Genomic DNA, 23,065 nt, shown 5'->3' on the forward strand with positions numbered 1-23,065 from the left:
CGCGCCCCGGCCGGAGGATGCTCGGTCTCTGAGGGCGGCCCGCTGCCCGCCGCGCCCGGCCGCTCGCCATGGGCAAGGACCAGGAGCTGATGCAGGCGGTAAAGGCGGAGGACGTGAGCACGGTGCAGAAGCTGCTGCAGCGGCCCAAGCCCGGCAAAGCCAGTGAGTGGCCTCGGGGCGGGGGACCCCCGGCGTGGGGAGGGCTGGTGGAGGACTGGGTTGGAGGGGGGGCTGTGCACCCTCCAGGGGAGCCCAGCGCTCAGGGGGCGGGGAGAACCCCTCTCCCCGATCTGGCTGGTCTGGGGAGCAGCCCCTGGGCTCGGGTGGCCCCTGGAGTCTATAAAGGCTCGTTGGGATTTGCCCCTCACTGTGCAGCAGGAGGGGGAGCCCGTGGGTTTCTGTGCCCTGCTCCTTCCTGCCTGGGTACCCAGCTGAGCTTGCAAGCCAGGCTGTCAGGCTGGCTGGGTGTGTGTGTGTGTGTGCAGAGAGGGGAAAGCAGGCGCTCAACTCTCCATCCTGCTGGGATGGGGGGAGGGGGTGTGTGTGATTGATAAAATCCCAGAGGTACCCTCTCCCTCTGCTGCTGCATGTTTGCTGATGGTCAGAAACCTTTGCCAGTGCAGTAGCGTGGCTCTGGGCTGGATACACTCTGGCCTTTTCCCAAGCCACTCGCCTGCCTTCCACACCCAGGATGGCAGGATCCTTTATTTGACTGCAGTTGGCTTCTGGAGCAGCTGGGCTTGGAGACTACTGCCCTGCAGGCCCTCTCAGCTGAGAAACCCAGCCCTGAGTGGCCCTGCAGCTGGGTTTTGCCCAAACATGGACATGGGCATTCCTAAGAGCCTGGGAGCGGTGCTTATAACTGGAGCCAAATGGACAGGATATGTACCGTGGAAAATAATTCAGTGCTACTTGCCCAGTCACCCCCCTCCCCATCTATCTTCTGCCTAGTGTACACACCCCCATCGGCACGTCAGGCTTGCATCTAGCGGGGGGAACGTGATGGAGCAGGAGACGAGGGTGTTTCTTTCGTGCTTTAAACCCCCAAGCAAGACCTGAAGCAGGGAGAGTTTGAAGTGAAAAGGGGAAGAATGAACCTTGAGCCTTTCGGCAAAGGAGCAGCTCTTCAGGATGGGGCTGATTGCAATAGGCTCCAGGCCGAGCAGGGCCCAGTGTTCGGGGAACCTCTGAATTTGGGTTAGTGTTCATGCAAGTGAGGGATGCAGCATTGGCTGGAGCCAGGCAGGTGCTGTGTGGCCGTTGCCCTGCACCAGTCCTGACCACAACAACCTGTTGTAGTCCGTGGCTCCGAGCTCTGGCAATGCACCTCAGACCCGAGCTGCAACCCCGCTGATGTCTTCTTAATCCTGACATCCCCATCCCTCGCTATAGCTTTGCCAGTCCTGACTTGCTGCTCCAGTCCTGACGCCCCAGCTCTGCCAAGGCACCTCAATCCTGACCTGCGGTTTGCCCCATCTAATCCAATCCGGCCCCTCGTGCACAGCAGCTATTTATGCCATAGCTCTGTGGTGCAGACACCCCCAGGGAGTTAAGCTGAGCCTCCCATCCCCCCATTTGACTTGTGACCAAAGAAAACCCTCTTTTGATTGTTTCCGAAGATGGAGCTGCAGGTGGGTAGAGAGTCAGGAATGCTGGGTGCCTTTCCAAGTTGGATACCTGGGACCAGGTTTTCAGAGGTGCAGATTCTCCGTTGCCCCCATGGTTTTCAGTGCGAGCTCTGTGCAGGTGAAAACCAGGCCCCTGGTGCATGCTGAATGAACATGTCCTTATTTTATGAGAAACAAAGCCTCTCTAGTGGAGTGGGGCGAGCATCAGGTTTGCATTCGGCTTTAGCTCCCTGAAGCAGCAGGTTCAAATCCCAACAGGTTCAGCTTGGAACTTTGCTCTCAGCAGCTAACTTCGTGTGGGTCTTTCAGAAGCCTGAAATAATTAAAAAAATCCTCTCCCCCCAGGGTTCTGCTTACTCTTCAGGGCATTTCAGTTCCTGAAGTAATGGTTTGCCCCAGTCCCTTGGCCCACACGCTCCCTTCCCCACAGTTTTGCTGTGTGCTGGTTGGCTGTGGTGCACAAATGACTGCATTTCTGGGGCGCTGCCTCTTTGCATTTGTGGAGCACATTGGGGATCGTTTGGGATGAAAGGTGATGTAGAAATGTCTCCCAGTGTTAGCCGTAGTGACTCTGATGTCTCAGACATAATGAACGCTGCTTGGCAAATGCTTTGAACCTTGAAAATGCTTAGAAAGCATGTCTTGCTGTGATAGACTCAAAGAGCTCAATGCTTTAATTTTAAAAAAGAGAAGGTTAATGGGTGACTTGATCGCAGTCTGTAAGTACCTACATTGGGAACAAAATTTAATACTGGGCTCTTCAGTCTAGCAGAGGAAAGTATAACACGGGTCAATGGCTGGAAGTTGAAGCTAGACAGATTCAGACTGGAAATACTGCATACATTTTGTGAATTCTTCATCACTGACAATTTTTAAATCAAGAGTGGATGATTTTGTGAAAGCTCTGCCCTAGGAATTCTTGTGGGAACATTCTCTGGCCTATCCTATACAGGAGGTTAGACTGGAGGATCACAGTGGTCCCATCTGGCCTTGGAATCCAGAATCTCAACAGGGGCTTGTCACCAGTCTCCACTGAACAGGACATGCCCTGGTGCCTGTCAGTGTTGGGGGTAGAGTCACATGGAGGTGCGGTTCTGCCGGTCAGGGGACGCTTGGCTGGGCAGACTAAGTCATTGAACAGACAGAATCCATTCTGAACTTCACCTGGTCGTACGTTTGATGAACACTTGATGCACTTTAAACTTGCGCTGTGGTGTCAGCCCACAGGTCAAACAGCTTTTGTTTAGATTAAGCGATGGAATAAATGACTTTATGGAGCCTAGACTGTGGAGGAGAATTTGGCCTTGGTGCATGTTACACTATGAACCTCTGCAGCTCATTCTGTCCCAGCACCGACTGTGTTCACCACCATGTACAGGGCAGCTGTTTCTTCCCTGAATTAAACTAGCTACCAGGAATCTCCGTGTAGGTGTAGTTATGAAGTACTCAACCCTTACTGGTTCCTTCTCTGCTTCTTAATGGCAGAGAGCAGTTATCTTCTGTAAAGGCGCTCCTGGCTGCCTCTTGCTTATAAAGTGCACAGAGTAACTCTCCTCAGTTTGTTGGTTCTTTTTAATGCATGTGTCGCCTAAAGATAACACTTGTTTAAACAATGAAAGAGTGGCAGTGTGTTCTTACTGCTCCCCAGGGCCGGCGCTTCCGTTTAGGCGACCTAGGCGGTCACCTAGGGCGCTAGGATTTGGGGGGGGCGGCATTTTGCTGCTCTCGGCGGCAATTCGTGGCAGGGGGTCCTTCCGCGCTCCGGGTCTTCGGTGGCAATTCTGTGGCGGGTCCTTCACTCGCTCCGGGACCCGCCGCCAAAGTGCCCCGAAGACCGGGAGCGCGGAAGGACCCCCTCGCCGCAGAATTGCCACCAACGACCAGGAGCACGGAAGGACCCCCGCCTAGGGCGCAAAAGACCCTGGCGCCGCTCCTGCTGCTCCCTGAATCCATCTTCTCTGAGACTGTTAACTGGATCACCGAACTGACTGGAGCTGTTACTCAGTAAGAGGGTGTTGCTGGGGTTCCTCTTCGGTTTCATTCAGTGTGTCCCCCAGGTGCTTTTTTGTACATAATACTACTCAACTCATTCCCTAGCAGGGGCGAGGGCCCAGGCTTGTTAACTTGGGTCCTGAAGGGTTAAATAGATGCTCTCAGGTCCATCTTGGTGCCCAAATTTAGACGGGTTGTTACAGAATCCAAGGCCAGCAGGAATGTTTTGGGATTGTTTGAAATTCCAGTGGATAGCGTGGTGTTCACGATGTAGAGTGTGTGGTCCAGCCATTGCAGAATTGATTGGAAACAAGAGTGAAACTAACCAGCCTGGTTTTGTTGCCCCGCCTGGGAGAACTGCAGAAAGTAAATAAATGAGACACAGAATGAAAAGTATGTTTGATTTTTTTTTTAGAACAGTTTTGTTGTGATCATCTGTGAGGTGGTGAGGGAGGTGGAAGAGGCAATCATGTGTTTTCCAATATGTTTTCTCTTCTGAAAGGGTCTCTTGAAGTAGGAGCTGCCAAGACATGTGCCTGTGTTTGTTTACTATACTGTATAAACTCACAGGATTTTGAAATTGTTCTGCCAAAATCTCAGCCTGAAGGGACGCTCTGATTTGTGGCGTAGTGGTAAGAGCGAAATAGTTTTGACCGAGCCAGTAGCAGAGACTGGCATTTGTTCTTGTTTGGTTGCAGATGGTACCCTCCTGCGCTGCGGGGGAAGGTTTGGCTTCACAGCGGTCTTTGATGGGGGATGAGAGGTCTCAACAGAAGGAGACTGTAACAAATGTGAGACATTACAGCAGTGTCTCATGTCAACTACTCTACAGCTCCCGTCGCTCCAGGGGTCAAGCAAGATGGATCTGTTCCTATGGCAGTGTTTAATTTGGTTCCCTCTTCGACCTGCACTAACTCTGTGTGGACTGCATAGAGCCCCCAGCATTTGCTGTTATCTCCTAAAGTCTTTGCCTTTCTCTCTGTGCTGCTCTCCGTGTAGTTGATTGTGGCCAGCGGTCACCCGCAGATGCGCTGGAGCAGGAATAGCTTTTCCATTATGGGATCTCCTGATTTTTAGCACTGCAGATTGCTGGTGCAGCAGGCTGGCTTGGTAGAGCGAGCCACTCTGGAAATTGAGGCTCGAGACGCTTTTCAGGGAAACACATACGCAGGTTGCAGATTTACTGTAAGCCACTAACATGCAGCTAGTATTCAGCAGAGCCGGAGTGCAGGAAATTGATTCCCATTTCAGATGCTGAGATTTCATGTGCTTTGCACAAGCAACAGGCATAGAGGGACAGATCCTAAAGCCCCTGGTAATGGTCAGAGGCTTTTTGGGCTTTCCTCGTGAAAGCTGGGTATGAGGAATGAGCTGGTGCTGGGACATGTATGATTGTTCCTGTTTCATATCTTGTTAGCGGCATTGAGACAGGGTGAGTTGGCTCTGCCATGCAACTGGCAAATGGGGAACTAACTCCTGCCTCAGGTCTGGGGTGGAAGATACCAGGGTAATGAGGCATTGCTCCTCCCTGAGGCATCAGGAAGCCCTGGCCTTCTGTTAAACACATGGGCAAATGAGAGCAGGGATCAGCTAAGCCAGGAGGCAGAGCCTCATGCTAGGTTACAAGATGCTGTTGTGGTAGCACTTAAGGACACAGACCACGACCCCGTTGTGGTAGGTGCTGTAAAACACAGAACAAAAAAGAGAGTCTCTCCCCATTGTACTCAGGTTCTTCTATTGCACCCATCACTGTGGTATCCTAGAACCTTGGGGCTAGAAGGGACCACGAGATTCATCTAGTCTCACCCCCTGCCAAGATGCAGGATTTGTTGGGTCTAAACAACCGAAGACAGATGTCTTCAGCCTCCTTTGGAAAACCTCCAGTGAAGGAGCTTCCACGACCTCCTGAAGCGTCTGTTCCATCGGCCGACTGTTCTTACAGTTAGGGAGTTTTTCCTGAGATTTAATCTAAATCTGCTGTGCTGTAGTTTGAACCCATCGCCTCTTGTCCTGCCCTCCGTGGCAAGAGAGAAAAACTTTTCACCATCCTTTTTATGGCAGCCTTTCAAGTATCTGAAGACCATTCTCATATCCTCCCTTAATCTCCTCTTTGCCAAACTAAACCTGCCCTGGCTGTGACACCGAAAGAACCTTTGCATTTTCTGTAAAGCCCTGTGGGTTTTGTAAGAAATCTGTTCAACTCCCAGCCCTGATAGTCAGTGCCTGGGAGCTGAGCCCCTCTGTGTAATATTCTTGCTGCCAGACCATGCTGGCTGACTCTCCCCCTTTAATTGTCTTAAAGCTGCTAGCAATCTCCTTAAAGCTTCCCCAAGCAGCTTAAGTGTGATATCACTAATGGGAGCAGCCCAGGCTGTGTCAGGGGCAAGTGAGATGTAGGCCCCACATTAGCATTTCGGCAGTCCACCCACTCAGCTCCCGTGGAGAGCCAGGAGCTGATAGGCAAGCAACCAGGCGAGTAAGGCCTTACGCTTCTGCAAGCCATGGCACCTGGGCTAAGAGCTGATGGGACGTCCCGGGGGGGCCTGGGCATGCTGGAGTCAGGAGAAAGCTTTGCCACTGGTCATGCCAAACAAGATTTGTCATACAAACAAGTCCCAGTAGGTGGGAGCTCCCTCTGCTTCCTGCCCGCTCCTCTCCCGAGAGCGGCTTACTATTGAAGCCTAGTTTTCACAGAGTGGAGCAAGGTGTGGCTGCTGCATCAGGACGGAGCGGTGCATTGTGGGCTATGTAGTCTCCGCAGGCCGCACTTGTGTGCTAAAGAATTCCTCTGCTTGTGTCCTTGTGCTCTGGCCACCCCTGGCTGCTGCTGCTAACGTTGCTGTCGCCCATTCAGTAGCCAGTCTGACGTGTATGTGACTTTAAACTACATCCTGGGGGAGGGAGGGCACCACACACGAGCAGTCATGATTGCCATGGAAAGCAGAGCGCAGAGTTATCCATCTGCGTGGGTGCTTGCTGGGTGACTTTGTATCTTGTAAGCTGGAGACAGCATTTCTTAACTGCTCTGGTTAAAGTCATTTCATCCACCAAACTGAATAATTCATGAAGGCTTATAAATATACAAATTTTCATCCAGCCGTCCCCTTCCCTGTGGGACCCAGATTGCTGATGAATATGGCACTTACATCCTGCTAGACTGCACTTCCCCGGCAGAACCTGTAGTAGTGAAGGGAAGTGACAGATGCTCCCTTTGCAGGGAGATGAAAGCAAATGCTGCTGCTGGATCGCTGGTGGAGATGGGAGGGAAACAGGCAATGGAATAGCAAAATAGCAATGCAGCCTGTGCTCCGGGTGCTTTTTTACTGTGCTTTGTGTGGCCTGGTTCTTTGCTGTTACTTTTCTTTTCTTTTCTTTTACCTGCACCATTCCCCTTGCAACAGTGATTTCTCTTCTGGAACCTAAATGCTTCTGCTGGGCCACTCGTGAGACAGCAAGAGAGACCTTCTCTTGGGAATTGGACCTATCCTTGCAGTCCTCCAGCTGGAAATGGGTTTATTTTGGCAGGGCATCTCAACTGATCTCAGGACTAGGAATGGCAGGGGATATATAGCGTTCCACCTCCTGCGATGCTGGCTCTGATCTGGACCAGGGCGAGAGGGGCAAAAAGTTACTCCCCTTCTGATGGCTGTTCGGCCCCATGTGAAATGAGTTACTGGGTCTCAGTCCAGGTGTGGCAGGTGTCCACTTGACAGGAATCATCCATGCAGTTGGCATTGATTATTGGTGGGCTCTGGGGAACAAGAAGCAGTTCACGCCATTAGCAGGAGTCCGTTCAGGGGAGAGTAAAGCCACTTTGGGCCCGATCCAAGGTCAGTGGGAGTCTCTCTGCTGGCAGGGGGCAGTGTGTAGAGAAGGGAGCCTGCCACAGTACCAGCTGTGCTTCGCCCGGTCCGTGTGTGGAGACGCTCCTTCCGTTTAAAACAAAACTCTGCAGAGACAAGCCCCTAGATTCCTCCAGAGCCTTTGACTATCTCAGGGATGCAAATGGAAAGTTCCTACGCTGTGAGAGGAGCTCAGTGCATGTACCCAACCAGGTGACACCAGCATGGAAGACCATCCTTGTGCCAGTTCATAAAAGCCCCTTCCTCTTAGCTGGGGGCACTTGTACATCCTCAAACCTCCTAGCAGCAGCACCTCCTCCAGGCCAGTCCTGCAGGGGGGATAGGCCTTGCACTGCAGCTCCCTTCCAAACAGAGGCAGATTCCAGAACTCGGGTCCCTCCACTGCGAACTCCCTGTCCCTGGCTTGCTCAGGATTTGGTCCATGGACTGCATTTTGCCTGCTGTGATGCACCACAAGGACAGAGGGAGAATGTTGCTAGCCAGAGCCCAAGTCATCCAGGGCTCTCTAGTCCAGCCCACTCCTTGTATTGCAGGTGGGGTACCAGTCTCTGTCTACACAGCAGTCAGGAGGGGTGGTTGCAGCACGTGTAGGCAGAGCTGCTAGCTTTGCTCAAGCTGGCTTGGTGTACCTATAGCAATGAAGCTGTAGCAGTGTGGGTGACTGCATCAGGTAGTGGCCCGAGCACATACCCAGGGACTGGTCCAGGGTGGGCTTGTATTCAGGTGTCCTGTGCCAGCACCTATGCTGCTGTGGCTTCACTGCTAGTTTTAGTGAGCTAGCTAGGTCTGAGCTAGCTTGGCTCTGTGCACGTCTTGCAATCACACCCTCGCAGTGCTGTGCAGAAGTGCCCTTGGTGCTCACAGACAGTCCTGGGTGCTGATTGGAGAGCAATGCTCTGTTCGGCCGACAAGGTGCTCCCAAGGGACCCCGGCAGCTCTCAGCCGGGTGGCCACCCCCAGTGTTCATCTCATCAAATCCCCTCCTGCGGGCAAGCACTCACAGCTGGCATTTCCATGGCAATGCCCAGCTGTGTGTTGCAGTGAGGCTCCTCCCCCTAACTGATTCTTTCCCTTCCTGTACTTTTTTAAATGCACCCAAATCCTCCTCTGCTAAAAACTCAGCCCTCCAGTTTCTCAGTCAGGGAGTGTCCTGTATTTTTGAAGAGACCATGCTGGTCACCTGGTAGATATCCATGCCCCTGACTATGCATTTAATCAGGTCTGCAGGCCACTTCTGCAAACAGCCAGTTCGTGGCTTGCTGAGCCTATGTGCAGCTGGTACTTACCCAGCCTGAGACATGTGGCTTCCCACCAGACCTCAGGAGTTTTGAAGGCTGGAGGTAAATTATATGCCGATTCATGTTTTCCATAAACCACTTGTGTGCTCAGCGAGGGGTCTTCGCAGTGGAGCAATCCTTGTATTGCAGCCCCAAGATAACTGGAGACACACACACATGCTTTCTCTTCAGTCTGTTGATCTCAATGGTAAGATCTGCCCCCACCAGTAGCATCTTTCTGATGGAAGAATGGGGGTTTTCAGTTCTCTTGTGCAAATGTCAGGAGATAGTGACAGTCTTGGCACCAAGGCTTGTGGATGGATCTTGGCTTGTCTAGCTCCCTGCAGGATGCCTCTCACCCATCTTCGCTGGCCAGCCTCAGGGTTAAGCCTTTGCTCGTCTTCTGATGACTCATGTCAACAGGTTGCTGAGGATTCACTCTCCCAGGTTAACTTCCTGTTCAGTGTTGAACTGAGCCCTTCGGCCAGCCTGGAGCACAGGTGCATTTACTGTTTGTGTGGGGATAGCACAAAGGAGCCCCAGGCATGGGCCAGGCCCCCGATGTACTAGGAGCCGTACAACCCCAGAACCAAGAGACAGCCCCTGCCACAGGGAGAAGAGTAGTGGGAGGGAGCCTGTCATTGGGTGTCCCCATCGCCCCCCAGCGTGCCGCGCTGCCTGGCCTGTTTGTTGGGCTTTTAGTCACAAACGCACAGCAGGTTGTTATCCTGTCACCACGTGGGTTTTTGTTCTTCATTTCCCAGCTATGGCAGAGTGCACTGCAGGCTTAGAGCAGTCCTCAGCCCCGGCTCCCCCTCAGAGCTCTCCCACTTACTGAGCCACTTCCTCATTACCCCAGAAACTTCCACCCCAGGGTCAGGAATCCCCAACTGAGACTGAGTTTGGCTTCAGTTAAGCCTGTGCTCCTCCTAGTGCTGCAGTGTGACAAAGTGGGAATGTTCTTAATGTTTTCTCTGAATTCTGGGTGGGTGCCTCAGTTTCCCCTATGCAGTTCTTCGGTATCTAGGTGGGGGATCAGAGTGTATAATTGTTGCACAGCCCAAGAAGGCCCCTGTGATACTGTCTGCACAGAGAATACGTGACACTCTGTCTCTTGGCAAATAATGGCCTGGGCCCCTCCTCTGCAGAGATGCCAACTGAGGGTGTTGGGGACCAAAGAGATCAGGTGACCTCCTGGCCCAGGAAAGGGACAAAGCCCAGAGGAGGAGGGGCTGGAGAGTTTTCAGTTTGGAGCTGGATGGGGACAAGGAGTGAAGACAAGACATGGGTGTCTGGCTCACTGCCTCCCAACATGGACCTGGCTGAGGGGTCCTGTTCTTGGTACCTACAAGCTCTGTTTTAGACCGTGTTCCTGTCATCTAATAAACCTCTGTTTTACTGGCTGGCTGAGAGTCCTGTCTGACTGTGAAGTGGGGGTGCAGGACCCTCTGGCTTCTCCAGGACCCCGCCAGGGCGGACTTGCTGTGGGAAGTGCACGGAGAGGTAGAGGATGCTGAATGCTCCAGGGTCAGACCCAGGAAGGTGGAAGCCATGTGAGCTTCTTGCCCTGGAGACAGTCTGCTCGCAGAGAGGAGACTTCACCAGAGTCCTGCCTGGCTTCATAGGGAGCAGTTCTGGAGCATCATCTGGGGACTCCGTGACATGCAGCGACCGCAGCGCTACTGACCTAGAATCCCATTGCTCGGGTTAGTCAATGTGAAGCTGGCCAAAGCCCTGGAGACCGTGGCCATAGGGACCAGTCCTGCACTGGTCCCTGGGAGATGGGGCAAGATCACCTGATAGGGCCATGTGGCTTGCAACATGTGATCGTTACCCGAGCACCTTGTGGTTATCTGCCCGATGCCTCAGTAAGTAATCCACTGGAAGGGTTTCTAACTGGAAGGGAGGGATGCAGGGCGGGAGCTTGATGGGGGAAGCAGCCTGGGGGCCTGTGTGTGAGATCAGCATCACCACATGCCCCCTCTGGACTGGCCCCTTCTCAGTAAAGTGGTCCAGGGCCGGCTCAGTGTCCCGCATCCTCAGGGACTCGAAGGTCATTTACATGGAACTTAATCAAGCGGGAGAGGGTGGGGGTGGTGTTGTGCCACAGGAGGAAATGTAAATAGTGTAGTAGTGTGAGCTAATGTTATTCCAAAGGAGGCTGCCAAGCGTCAGCTGCCTGCGCTGCGAACGTGCGTCCTCGCTCTATTTCCACTGGGTCCCAGCCCAAGGAAAACCAGCCCTGTCCCTTCCCCTCGCTGCCCACCCCAACCCTTTGCAATCTTCAGGGCTAATTTCCCATGTGCAGAGAGCCCCTCTTCTGTTTTTTATAGGGAAGATTTGATAACTTAGCTTTGTTATCTGGATAATGTCATCTTTGTAAGGAGTCTAATAAATCAGATTTTAAAAAATCCCTCTGTGAATTAACACGGGTTACCATGGTGACCCGGGGCCCGGTTTAACGTGCAGAGTGAAATACTTTAGTTCAGTGATGTGTCTGGGGCACGGCAAATGGCTGGTGAGTGCAGGGCATAATTCCCCTGTGTCCAGAATGAATGAGATTGGCTGAAAGGTACATGGACGGAGACCCGAGAACTTGGCAGCAAGTTGTTTTTTCTCCTCTCTATATCAACTTAACGGATAATTGTGGTGACTTGGCAGTTTTACATAAACACTTGTCACTTCTGCTCTCTGTCTTTGCACCTCAGCACCAGAGGAAATGAGAGAGGATTTATGCTGCCCTGGCTAAGGGCTGTGTGTGTGACAGGGATGTCAGCCACCCAGGAAGTGCCAGCTCGGGTTATTTTGCATGTCAGATGATGTGTAGCTAGGGTGTTGCTGCTGTTGTTCCTTTGCACCCCCTCTGTATCCAGTTCCCAGAAGTCCTCTGCTCTTAGCTATTGTGAGGAACACAAGATTCTACCTGGCTCTGCCCAACCAAGGAAAAGGGAAGAAGGGATCAATGGAAAACTCCACTTATTGGTGTCTGATTTACCAGAACAGCCTGGCCAGTTGGTCCTGCCAGCTGGTTGCCCGATTTGAAAACCCTGATGGTCACAGGCTTTTGGCTGGCGCCCAGCACATCCCGACTGCTTCAGAAGGAAGGAGCCTCCACAGGGAGCACCGATATTCGAAGGGGTTGTACACCTCTACCCCGATATAACGCCGTCCTCAGGAGCCAAAAAATCTTACCGTGTTAGAGGTGAAACTGCGTTATATTGAACTTACTTTGATATATATGGAGAGATACCTATCTCGTAGAGCTGGAAGGGACCCTGAAAGATCATAGAGTCCAGCCCCCTGCCTTCACTAGCAGGACCAAGTACTGATTTTGCCCCAGATCCCTAAGTGACCCCTTCAAGGATTGAACTCACAACCCTGGGTTTAGCAGGCCAATGCTATTCCTGCCCCCTGCTGGAGTGCTGCTTTACCGTGTTATACTGAATTCGTGTTATATCGGGTCGCATTATATCGGAGAAGAGGTGTACTTGATTTCTGGCGGCCCAGAGCTGCTGTTTCGTGAACCAATGGGATCCAGAGCCTGTGCTTTGTGTAATGAGCCAAGGGCAGGTCAAGCCAGCGGCTCTTTCCAAGGCACTTTCGTGTGTGTGTTGTTCTTGTGAGGCAGTCTGTGCTCCTGACTGCTGAGAGCAGCCATGCTGTGGTGTGTGTGTCTAGGGCAGGTGCGTGTCTGCCCTGCGTGAACTGTGCACGCCTCAGGACTTCAGTGCATGCTGCGGGTGGCTGGCACCTGTAGCGTGTGTTTGCCCTGTTTATGCTGCGTGGTTCCCCCAACTGACTTTGCATTGGCTGCTCCAGGGGGCTCATTGCGAGTGAGTTAATGCTGCATCTCTGGTCAGCATCCTCCAAGCAGACGGACTGGCACCCAGTGCTGGCTTGGGCCCTGGCCCTGAGGGCCCGGGGAGAGGCGGTGGGGCTGCTGAGTGAACCTTCAGTGCACAGGCATCTGCTCTGCGGACGCAGGGCTTTGGGGTGGGGATGGACAGGGGGTTTCCACCACAGGCTCTTGCCTTACAGCCAATAAATCCGCCTGACGGGTTGTGGGGATGATGCTATAAATGGGCGGGGTGGGGGGCGAAAGGAGGGTCTCAGAGCAGGGCCCCCAAACATTCTATGCAGGCTTCCAGGATCAGGAGAAAATGGGCTCCTAGCATGTCGTCCTCCAATAGGAATGACTTTTGGTCCTCACTCCTGTGGGCCAGGTTTAAACCTTTCTGAGGGCCTGGAGGGGAAAGACCCCCGTGTCCCTGTCATAGCTTTCCTACTCAGATCTGAACCTTAGAGTTCAGAAAATAAGATGCTAGCATGAAACCTCCAAGCTTAATTACCAGCTTAGATCTGATATTGCTGCCACCAGACAGGAATTTCAGTGCCTGCCTCACTCTGGTCTCCCCAAAACCTTCCCTGGGGGACCCCAAGACTCAGATGCCCTGAGTCTCACAACAAAGGGAAATAACCCACTTCCCTTCTCCCTCTTTACTTCCTCCCAGGCTTCCCCTCCCTGGGTTACCCTGGAAGATTACTGTACTTAAACCCCTTGAATTACAAAACAGAGAGGACAATTCACCTTCCCAGGACCACTCCTCATACCGTGGCACGATCCCTTGACGCATGGAAGAATTACTGTACTTAAACTCCTTGAATTACAAAATAGAGAGGCAATTCACCTTCCCTCTCTTCTTTTCCTCCCAACCATGGTGAAGCTGCAGGCTCAATCCCCCTGAGCCCCACCTAGGAAAATCCAACAGGTCTTAAAAAGAAAGCTTTATATAAAAAGAAAGAAAAAGACATAAAAAGGTCTCTGTATCAAGATGACGATATACAGGTCAATCGCTTAAAAGAAAAATGTATAAAACAGCCTTATAATCAAAAAAATACAAAATTTAAAAACATCTCCAGCAACTACACACATGTAAATACAAAAACAATATAAAAACCTAGATTGTCTTATACTGTACTACAACTAGGGAAAACAGAAGATTAGAAAGCCTGAAGTAGAGAGATCTCTCTCAGAGCGAGAGAGAGAGCACTAGAGACACAGAACAAAGACACAACACATCAAAATTCCCCTATGAGCAAGGACCACTCCTCATACCGTGGCACGATCCCTTGACGCATGGAAGAATTACTGTACTTAAACTCCTTGAATTACAAAATAGAGAGGCAATTCACCTTCCCTCTCCTTCTTTTCCTCCCAATCCATGGTGAAGCTGCAGGCTCAATCCCCCTGAGCCCCACCTAGGAAAAATCCAACAGGTCTTAAAAAGAAAGCTTTATATAAAAAGAAAGAAAAAGACATAAAAAGGTCTCTGTATCAAGATGACGATATACAGGTCAATCGCTTAAAAGAAAAATGTATAAAACAGCCTTATAATCAAAAAAATACAAAATTTAAAAACATCTCCAGCAACTACACACATGTAAATACAAAAACAATATAAAAACCTAGATTGTCTTATACTGTACTACAACTAGGGAAAACAGAAGATTAGAAAGCCTGAAGTAGAGAGATCTCTCTCAGAGCGAGAGAGAGAGCACTAGAGACACAGAACAAAGACACAACACATCAAAATTCCCCTATGAACTTTGAAAAATCCGGTTTCCTGATTGGTCCTCTGGTCAGGTGTTTGGTTCCCTTTGTTAACCCTTTACAGGTAAAAGAAACATTAACCCTTAGCTATCTGTTTATGACAGTCCCATTCCCCAATTCCTGAGCCAGCCAGTCCCTGCCCTGGGGCCAGATCCGAGCCAGTGCCCCATAGAGGGGAAAGGGCCTGGGTCCCAATCCCCCCTTCCAAAGAGCCAGACGCCCCTTGGATTAGATATTTGCTAGATCTCACCTTGTCTCTTCCCCCTCCCTTGGCTCAGGGGCTTAGCCTGACTCTGTTTCCCAGTGAGGCCTTTGAAGGTGAGGGTACCCAGGCCACTGAGCAGGGAGGCTCCTGCCTCGTCCAGGGACAGCTCCATTTCCATTGCACCATCTGTGCTTTGATGCTGGGTGATGCCCAGCTCTTGACCTGAGCGAGTCACACTGCTAGTTGGGTGATCCCTGTGCACAGCACCTGCAGCATCATGTTCCCAGGATTATCCATGCAGCCCCAGCCAGGCCCGTCCCTGCTGCGGAGAGATGCCTGCCTTGTTCTAGGAGTAAATCTCCTCTGGTGTTGGGCTGCAGCCTGGTGACTTTAACATGCCGCATCCTTGCTCCTCTGAGTCCGTCTGCTCTGCTGCGCTGCTCAGTGCATGGCTGTACCGGCCTGCCACTTGGGGCTGGGTAATGATAAACCACCAGGGCTGTAGGCTGGAGCGGTGGGGAAACCTTGTGCTGTTGGAAGGGGCCATGGAGGGATCTCAGCCACCTGCTGGGCAGCCTGCAAAGTCACCTGTTCTCCTGATGCTGTCCTATCTTGGAGAGACAGAGTGTGAGGAGCATTGGTAGGGGTCTCCGGTGCACCTCCCTCCCCTAGGGCAGGGTTGTCCTCTGAATTACTCTGGGGTTTCCATTGCCACTGCCCATATGGAGCCAGTTCTCCAGGTGGATGGACTGAAGGGCCGGGAAGTTTTTTCCAATATTCAGACTAATCACTCACTATTCTGCGCACTTACACCCTCCATGGTTCCTCTCCCTCCTCGTGCTTGCTGCTTTCCCTTCCTTTGGCCCAGCTTCTAAGGTGATGACGGTCTCAGTCACCATTGTTTGTGTAAAAACTGGTTGATCAGGGAGGAGAATTGGGCCCCAAATCTTTCCTCTTAGTCCGAGCCCCCCCGCAATCCAACCAGCCCTCTGGTTATTCAGGCAGACGCAATGTGTGGAGTGTCAAGATTTCATCATGGTTTTCACCTTTGTCTGAGGAGCTCAAAGCCCTTTGTTGACAATGAATGAGTCAATATGAGTCAACGGTGTAACACTGTTACAAAAAGGAAACATCGTTCTGGGATATATTAGCAGGAATGTTGTGAGCAAGACAGGAGAAGTAATTCTTCTGATCTACTTTGCACTGATTAGGCCTCAACTGGAGTATTGTGTCCAGTTCTAGCATCACATTTCAGGAAAGATGTGGACAAATTGGAGAAAGTCCAGAGAAGAATGACAAAAACGATTAGTGAGCTAGGAAAAATGAGCTATGAGGGAAGATTGAAAAAATTGGGTTTGTTTAGACTGGATAAAAGACTGAAGGGAGACATGATAACAGTTTTCAAGGATATAAAAGGTTGTTATTAAAAGGAGGGAGAAAAATTATTTTCTTTAACCTCTGAGGATAGGACAAGAAGCAATGGGCTTAAATTGCAGGAAGGGTGGTTTAAGTTGGACATTAGGAAAAACTTTCTAACTGTCAGGGTGGTTAAGCACTGGAATAAATTGCCCAGGGAGGTTGTGGAATCTCCCTCACTGGGGATTTTTAAGAGCAGGTTAGACAAACACCTGTCAGGAATGGTCTAGATAATACTTAGTCCTGCCATGAGTGCAGGGGACTGGACTAGATGACCTCTCAAGGTCCCTTGCAGTCCTGTGAGTCTATGATCCACCCTTGTCGTCCAGTCCCAGCTTCTAGCAGTTGGAGGGTTGCATTCTTGACCATCTTGGTTAATAGTCATTGATGGCCCTGTTCTCCATGAATTTATCTAATTTTGGCCTACGCCAGCGCAACGTCCCCTGGCAATGAGTTCCCCAGTTGATTGTATGTTGTGTGAAGAAATACTTCCTTATGTTTGTTTTAAACCTGCTGCCTATTAATTTCTTCAGGTGATCCCTAGTTCTTGTGTTATATGAAGGGGTAAATAACACTTCCTGATTCATTTTCTTCACACCAGTCATGATTTTATAGACCTCTATCATATCCCCCCTTTAGTCGTCTTTTCTAAGATGAACAGTCTCAGTCTTCTTAATCTCTCCTCAGATAGAAGCTGTTCCATCCCCCTAATCATTTTGTTGCCCTTCGCTGTATCTTTTCCAATTATAATATATATTTTTGAGATGAGGCCACCACATCTGCACTCAGTATTCAAGGTGTTGGTGTACCATGGATTTATATAGTGGCATCATGATATTTTCTGTCTTATTATCCCTAGGCTATCTCTATCCCTTTCCTAATGGTTCCAAACATATTTGCTTTTCTGACTGCTACTGCACGTTGAGTGGATGTTTTCAGAGAACTATCCACAATGACTCCAAGATCTCCTTCTTGAGTGGCAGCAAGTAACTTAGACCCCATCACTTTGTATGTTGGGATTATGATTTCCAGTGTGCATTACTTTGCATTTCTCAACATTGGATTTCATCTCCCATTTTATTGCCCAGTCTCCCAGTTTTGTGAGAACCTGGGACTTAACTTTCTTGAGTAATTTTGTACTGCCTGCAAATTTTGCTACCTCACTATTTACCCGTTTTCCCAGGTCATTTGTGAATGTGCTGAACAGCACAGGTCCCAGTACAGATCCCTGGGGGACCCTGCTATGTACCTCTCTCCATTGTGAAAACTTGGAATGATGGGGAGTCCTCTGTGCTCATTGGCCAGTGGCAAGCACTTGTACGTGACAAGGAAAGATAAACCAACTCTGCCCTGGTCTCTGCAGCTTGGGCTTCTGCAGTCGAGATTAATGGGAAATTGGCCTCAAAAGGAGCTTGGAGCCAGGATTCCTGGGTTCTTTTGTGGCTCTGTGTCTTACCTGTGTGACCTTGGACCAGGTCCCTGCCATAGCGTTCTCAGAGCAGGCCCCTTCCTCCACATAGAACGTGCAGAGAAAGAGCCTTGCTCCAAGGACGATGCTGTTTTGAAGTATGTCGTGTTCTGTCGCTCTGGTGAGAGCTCCTCTCCTTTGTGGCTGGCAGTTAATTCTAGGTTTCTTGCTTGCATTTGATTGTGTTAATAATCTCCTCTGATAACAGTATTTAATAAAACCAGGCTAATGTGGCGTAGTTAGGACATGTCGGATGTCTTACAGTTCAATTTTCATGCAGTAGAAGGCAGAGCACCAGCAAATCCAGCCGTGGCATGGTACACTCAGAGCGTGCTGGGGTGAGAGGGTGCAGGAAAACCACTAGGGACCGTCCAAGGGTACTGTTCCTACAGATAAACTTTCCGGGGCGGGGGCTGTTTTTCTTACTTGCCCTGTGAAGCTGCTACACTTTGCAGGTGCTGGAAACGTAACTAACGTTAATGAGACAAAGCGCCTCTTTAACTGCCGTGGGCACCCAGCAATAGGAGACCTTAAAGCACATGCAGTAGATCTAATCTAAAAGGACATTAATGAGGCTCCTCAACCCACCCTAGAGAGAGAAAACCAACCCCCTCCTGTCTGTCACAGGGATTCCAGACTTCTTTCCAGCACAGTAGGCCTGACCGGAGGCCCAAGGTGGGCTCCCACTGCCATAGTGCCGAGGCTAGTGACTGACTGCAGGGTTGGCAATAGAAAACACCTGACCCATGAGAGGAACTAAGCGATGCGTTAATGTTCTCAGCAACAAATTGCTGGGGAGCCATCACAGAACAGGGAGGGACCAGCCTATCTTTAGGGACCTGATTCAAAATTTACAGAGGGGTCTTTCAAGGGGGATCAATTTCTATTTGAAAACCCTGCATCCACTCCTGGGCATTTCCATGCTAGAAAGCCCTCACGTCAACAAGCTGCAGGGAATTTGGAGAAGAGCGACCAAAGTGAGGAACCAGCTGGTGGGATTGACTCCTGCGGAGAGATTCGCAGATACTCACACGGGTCCCTTTGACTTTATAATCTGTGATAGTTTAGTGTCTCTAGCCTGGCCAGTTAATGGCTGGTGGGTTACAAAGATGCCGTCCCTCCCCTGGCATGTGCTGTGTGATGACTGCAAACAGCAAACAACACTGAAAACAGGTAGAGATGCAGAACGAGGCTTCTAGATGTGTTTGGCTGTCTGCTTCTTAGCGTCTGAGGGCTGGCGGGGATGAAGGGTGTAAATACGAAGGGGGGGGGAGGGAAGCGGTGGAACTGAACAGAGTGAAATTTAGGAAATGTCTCCAGCAGTGTGATCTCTGAGTACACGTGTGGCCGTGTGCTGTCTGGAGCAGTCTGGCCCTGCCAGTGGACTGGCTCAGTAGATAACCCAGCCACTCATTTCCATCTCTCCTGCATGCGAGTGTGGTGGGCTGGCTGCGTCCGGGCTGCATGCTGTTCGTCAGAAGGATGCTGCTCAGCTCGCTGCCGTACTTAATGATGTGTCAACGTTTCCCTTATAAACCTCTTTGGGGGGTTTATAACCTGACTGTGAAGTCTTGTTCCAAGATGGAGCTTGGCAGGCTGGGAACACTCCCGCTTGCCAAGTTCCATTCTGGCCAGAAATTATTACTCAGTCTGGGGTGACATGTATTTATTTTACGGTTTTTGCTTCTCTAGTTGGCTGTTCTGAAGTTGTAAAACACAAACCCTCTGCTCCCCTCCAGTAGCTTTCCCCGCCGCAGCCCCAGCCAGTGCTGGGAGTCAGAATGCAGGCAAGGGCTGTCTAGTCTTTCCTGATCCATCAGCATGAACGCGTTGCCGTGAGTCTGGTGTGGGTGAAAGCGCTCGAGTGCCAGCCCTCGACTCTGAAGCCCTGTAGTTGTCCCCAGAACCAAGGATGGGCCAGGAGCAAAGCCCAGGATCTGAGCAAAACTGACTTTTGGGGGATCCCAATCCCAGCTGCCTGCTAGCTCAGTAACAAGCTGAATTAAAGAACTGGATCTTGCAAAATCTAGGTTCAAATGTTGCAATTGGGCCCCATCTCTCCACCACATGGGTGCAGCAAGGGCTGCCTCCCATACTGCCTTTGCCAGGGTTTCTCTGTTAGGAGCAGCAAGTTCAGGCTCCGTGGGCCTTCAGTGCTCGGCGTCTTTGCTGATATTGCCAATGTGGGGTCCTGCTAGCTAGGAACTTGCATGACTCCCATCACACGACCTGAGCATCTCCCGGTGGCATCTGTGATGGCCACTGAGAAGAGGATTGAGACTTCCCAGCTTGTTGCATGAAGGTCTGTCAGTGCGCTGGCTCTGTTCTGTCACTGCTTGGGCTGGGGCTGGACCAGCAGCTGGCAGGTGATGGGCTCTGCTTAGCATTACTGACTGTCTGAACCGACACTGTCCATGTGCATTTTAAAAATGAAATACACCAGGTTTCGATTAGCTTTCCCAAAGCACGTTTCCTAATATCTTTGCTGCTGAGTGCAAAGCTGGCAGTGCCCGGTCTGCAGCAGCTGTCCTTGTGCTTGGTAACAGCTCCCGTCCCACCCTGTGTTTGGACGCTGAATCCAGTGTTATTCCTGTTGGCTCGGGAAACCTGAGTTGTCTCCAAGTCCCTCTGAGCAGCCCTAGGTGATCTTTAAATGGCATTTGGAAACCGGCAGGAGGGAGCACAGATTGCTGACGAGAGGCCAGAGTGCTTCCCGATAACACTGCCTCAGCACTGGGTATGTGCCTGGATCCTGAGGTTTCACTTGAGCTGGTGCCCTTCTGGCCCAGAGGAGACCCTGCCACTAACCAAGCCTAGGCGTGTTAGCATGGGGACTGTGCGTTCCGTGATCAGTCCAATCCTGCCAGGCAGATCGGAGCGATGGTCTGGGGCTGTTCTTCGGTAACTTAGAAGTGTCTGTGCTGATGCAGGCCTGGCAGGTGAGCAGCAGGTGTTTGGAAAGCTGCTCAGGCAAACATTTAATAAGCCAGAGTGACTTTGGGGAATAAAATTAGCCTGAATTGATATTGACCCGGAGTAACTCCAGTTTCTACCCTAAAGACACCTCATGTGTACTGCTCATTTTGAAAGTCTCCTGGAATCCCTTCAGCAGGAGAGATTGTTGCCCCTGCCAGAGGGGTGAACATAGAGGGACTCTGCCATGTTAAGAATCCTGTACCTAGAGACAAGTTTCCGTTGTTGGTGTCCCAGGGCCACGGTGGAACGAAGAGGGAATTTCAGTGGAGGCTCAGGTTTTATTGCAGGGGTTCGGGATGAACCCAGTTCAACACCAGTTTGCCCAGAGTCTCTAGCACCGCATAGCAGCTGTGCTCCCTGCTGGTTTAGGAGGAGGAGGAGGATTTTTAATATTTAGATTGTGATAGCATCTCCAAGCCTCTGTCCAAGGCTGGGCTCCTCAGCGTTAGGTGCTGTACACATGCACAATAGAAGGAACTAACAAGCCAGAGTATGATGAGAGGAGGCAGGTGGGGAGAACAACGGAACGGTGAGATGGTTTTGCTGAGCGGTGGTCACCGTGGCCTAGCTGCTGCTGAGTGTTCTGTAAGCACGGCAGCAGAAGGGGTGAGTTTTAAGATACAATGGCAGAACATTGTCTACACTAAGGTTTGCTCCAGTGCAACTGGACAGGTGGGCTCTTTTTGCTCCAGTTCCTACCCAGGTACAGGCATGAGTAATGTCTGCTTTGCTAAAGGGTTGAGCCTAAATATGCACAGTGACACCTTGTCAGATCCTAGCTGGGAGTGCCTCCCTGGGCTTCTGAACCCTGTCTGGGAATGAACTCTCCAGGCTGTTGGCTGGCTCAGCGGGGTCTCCTCCTCAGGACCCAGGACAGGTGCAGCAGGGTCTTGGGCTCATATCCAGGGGCTCCGTACGCCCGTTTGCACCTATTAGGTTGCTAAATCCACTTGAGAGGACGAAAAAAGAAATCCAATGCCCTGTTTGCGTGAATGCAGCTGCTTTCCCTTTGGTTCTCGCTTCTCCTGGGAACAGGGACTGGTCAGTTTTTAATTTTCTCCTTGTGGCCAGCTTCTCTTCCTGCTTCCTTTGCATCAACACAAGGCTTTTTTACTTGGGACTCATGTTTAATCCTTCCCTTTCCAGCTACAGGTGAAGCTTAAAATAGAAAACCTGTTTGTTTTGACATTTTCAACCCTCTGGGGTGTGTAAAACTCTTCCTCTTCGTTCTCACCAAACCTAGCCCTGACAATCTCCCTTTAAAAAGACTTCAACTTGGGCCTCTGAATTTAGATGTTTTGGAAAAACAAACAGAGCCCAGTAGAAATGCCTCCACTGTAATTTTCTTTAAAATGCCTCCAGCCAACTGCAGGGTTTGCAGCCCCAGTGCTGCGTCTGGCAGAACCTGGACGTGAAAGTTGTCATGGGCCAAAGTGAAAGTGCACAAGAGAATGGCTGGCACGCTCTGCTGGGCTGAGCGGAGCCTATGGGAATTCTCTCAGTCCAGCTTGTGTGTTTCCTGCAAGTGACTGAGCTGGCCGTGTCCTTTAAGTCAATGAACTATCAATCCTTGAGCTTAAATGTCTTCCAGACAAAAGTCCTGGGTGGAGCAGCTGATGGAACTGCCCATGGGGACTTTGGCCCTCAGTCCTGGGCTCCTCACCTCCTTGCCATCACCCCATCATTTAAATCCATAGTCACACCTGCCGTCTTGCCGCACTCCGCAAATGGTTTAAACATGGCCTGTCCCTTTCTGGGGCTCAGCTGGGTCGCTCCATGCTGAACCAGGGGCTGTTAAGCATTAGCAGTGCTGCCAAAGACAGGGGTGAAGTGAGCACTTCTCCCCCATCCTCTGCTGAAAGCTCCCCCTTCCTTGGCAGGTGTGGGGAGAGCACCCCTTCTGTGCCCATAGAGATCTGGGGGCACAGTAGGCAGTGTGGGGGCAGGGGAAGAGGTTCAGTGACTCAGGTGTGAATGCCAGGGCTGCTGGAGGCTTCCCTGGGGTGGGGGTTCTGCAAGGATCTGAAGTGTTAACCCCCAGGATCTCCCATTCTCTTCCCTCTCATCTATGTGTCTTTCCCTTTAAGCACCAGAGAAATGGCTGGGAAGCTTGGCTTGCTGGCTGTTCTGTGTCCTGCGAGGGGCCCTCTGGGACACACAGTGCAGGGGTTGCGCTGGCAGATCAAGGCCTCGGGTACCCGGAGAAGATGGCTTAGTCGCCATAGACATGTGAACAGAGAGTGATGCCTGCAGCCATTTGAACACACTCACGGACGTGCAGTGTGTGCAAATTTTTCCTTGAGGCATCAGCTGGAGCGGGAGCAGGGGGCTGAGATAACAGAGGGCAAATCCATTAGAATGGAAAGATGTGTGCCTTGGGGAGATGATAGTGTAATGGCTAGAGCCGGGGGCTAGGAACCAGGACTCCTGGGTGCCGTTCCTGGCTCTGCCAATCACTCGCAGGCCAAGTCACATCACTTCTCTATGTTTCAGCTTCCCCAGCATGGAAAGAACTCCAGCAATGTAAACCAGACACACTTTGCATGTTCCAGAGCAGCCCCGGCGGTTTCTTGGATGGCTGAGCAGGGGCCTGGTTTGGATTGTTTCCTGGGAATGGGCCTGTCGTGTG

General features: G+C 51.1%; 1 protein-coding gene across 1 annotated transcript in view; it reads left to right on the forward strand.

Moving 5' to 3' along the window:
• The first annotated feature begins 45 nt into the window (after positions 1-45).
• Positions 46-23,065, forward strand: part of CASKIN1 (CASK interacting protein 1) — a 178,055-nt gene continuing 155,035 nt past the window's right edge. The window contains 1 exon segment of the mRNA XM_075069067.1: positions 46-162. Within this exon segment, the coding sequence (XP_074925168.1) occupies positions 69-162 (94 nt within the window). The 5' untranslated portion in view covers positions 46-68.

This window comes from Chelonoidis abingdonii, chromosome 9 (assembly GCF_003597395.2).
Source record: "Chelonoidis abingdonii isolate Lonesome George chromosome 9, CheloAbing_2.0, whole genome shotgun sequence".
Taxonomy (NCBI): Eukaryota; Metazoa; Chordata; order Testudines; family Testudinidae; genus Chelonoidis; species Chelonoidis abingdonii.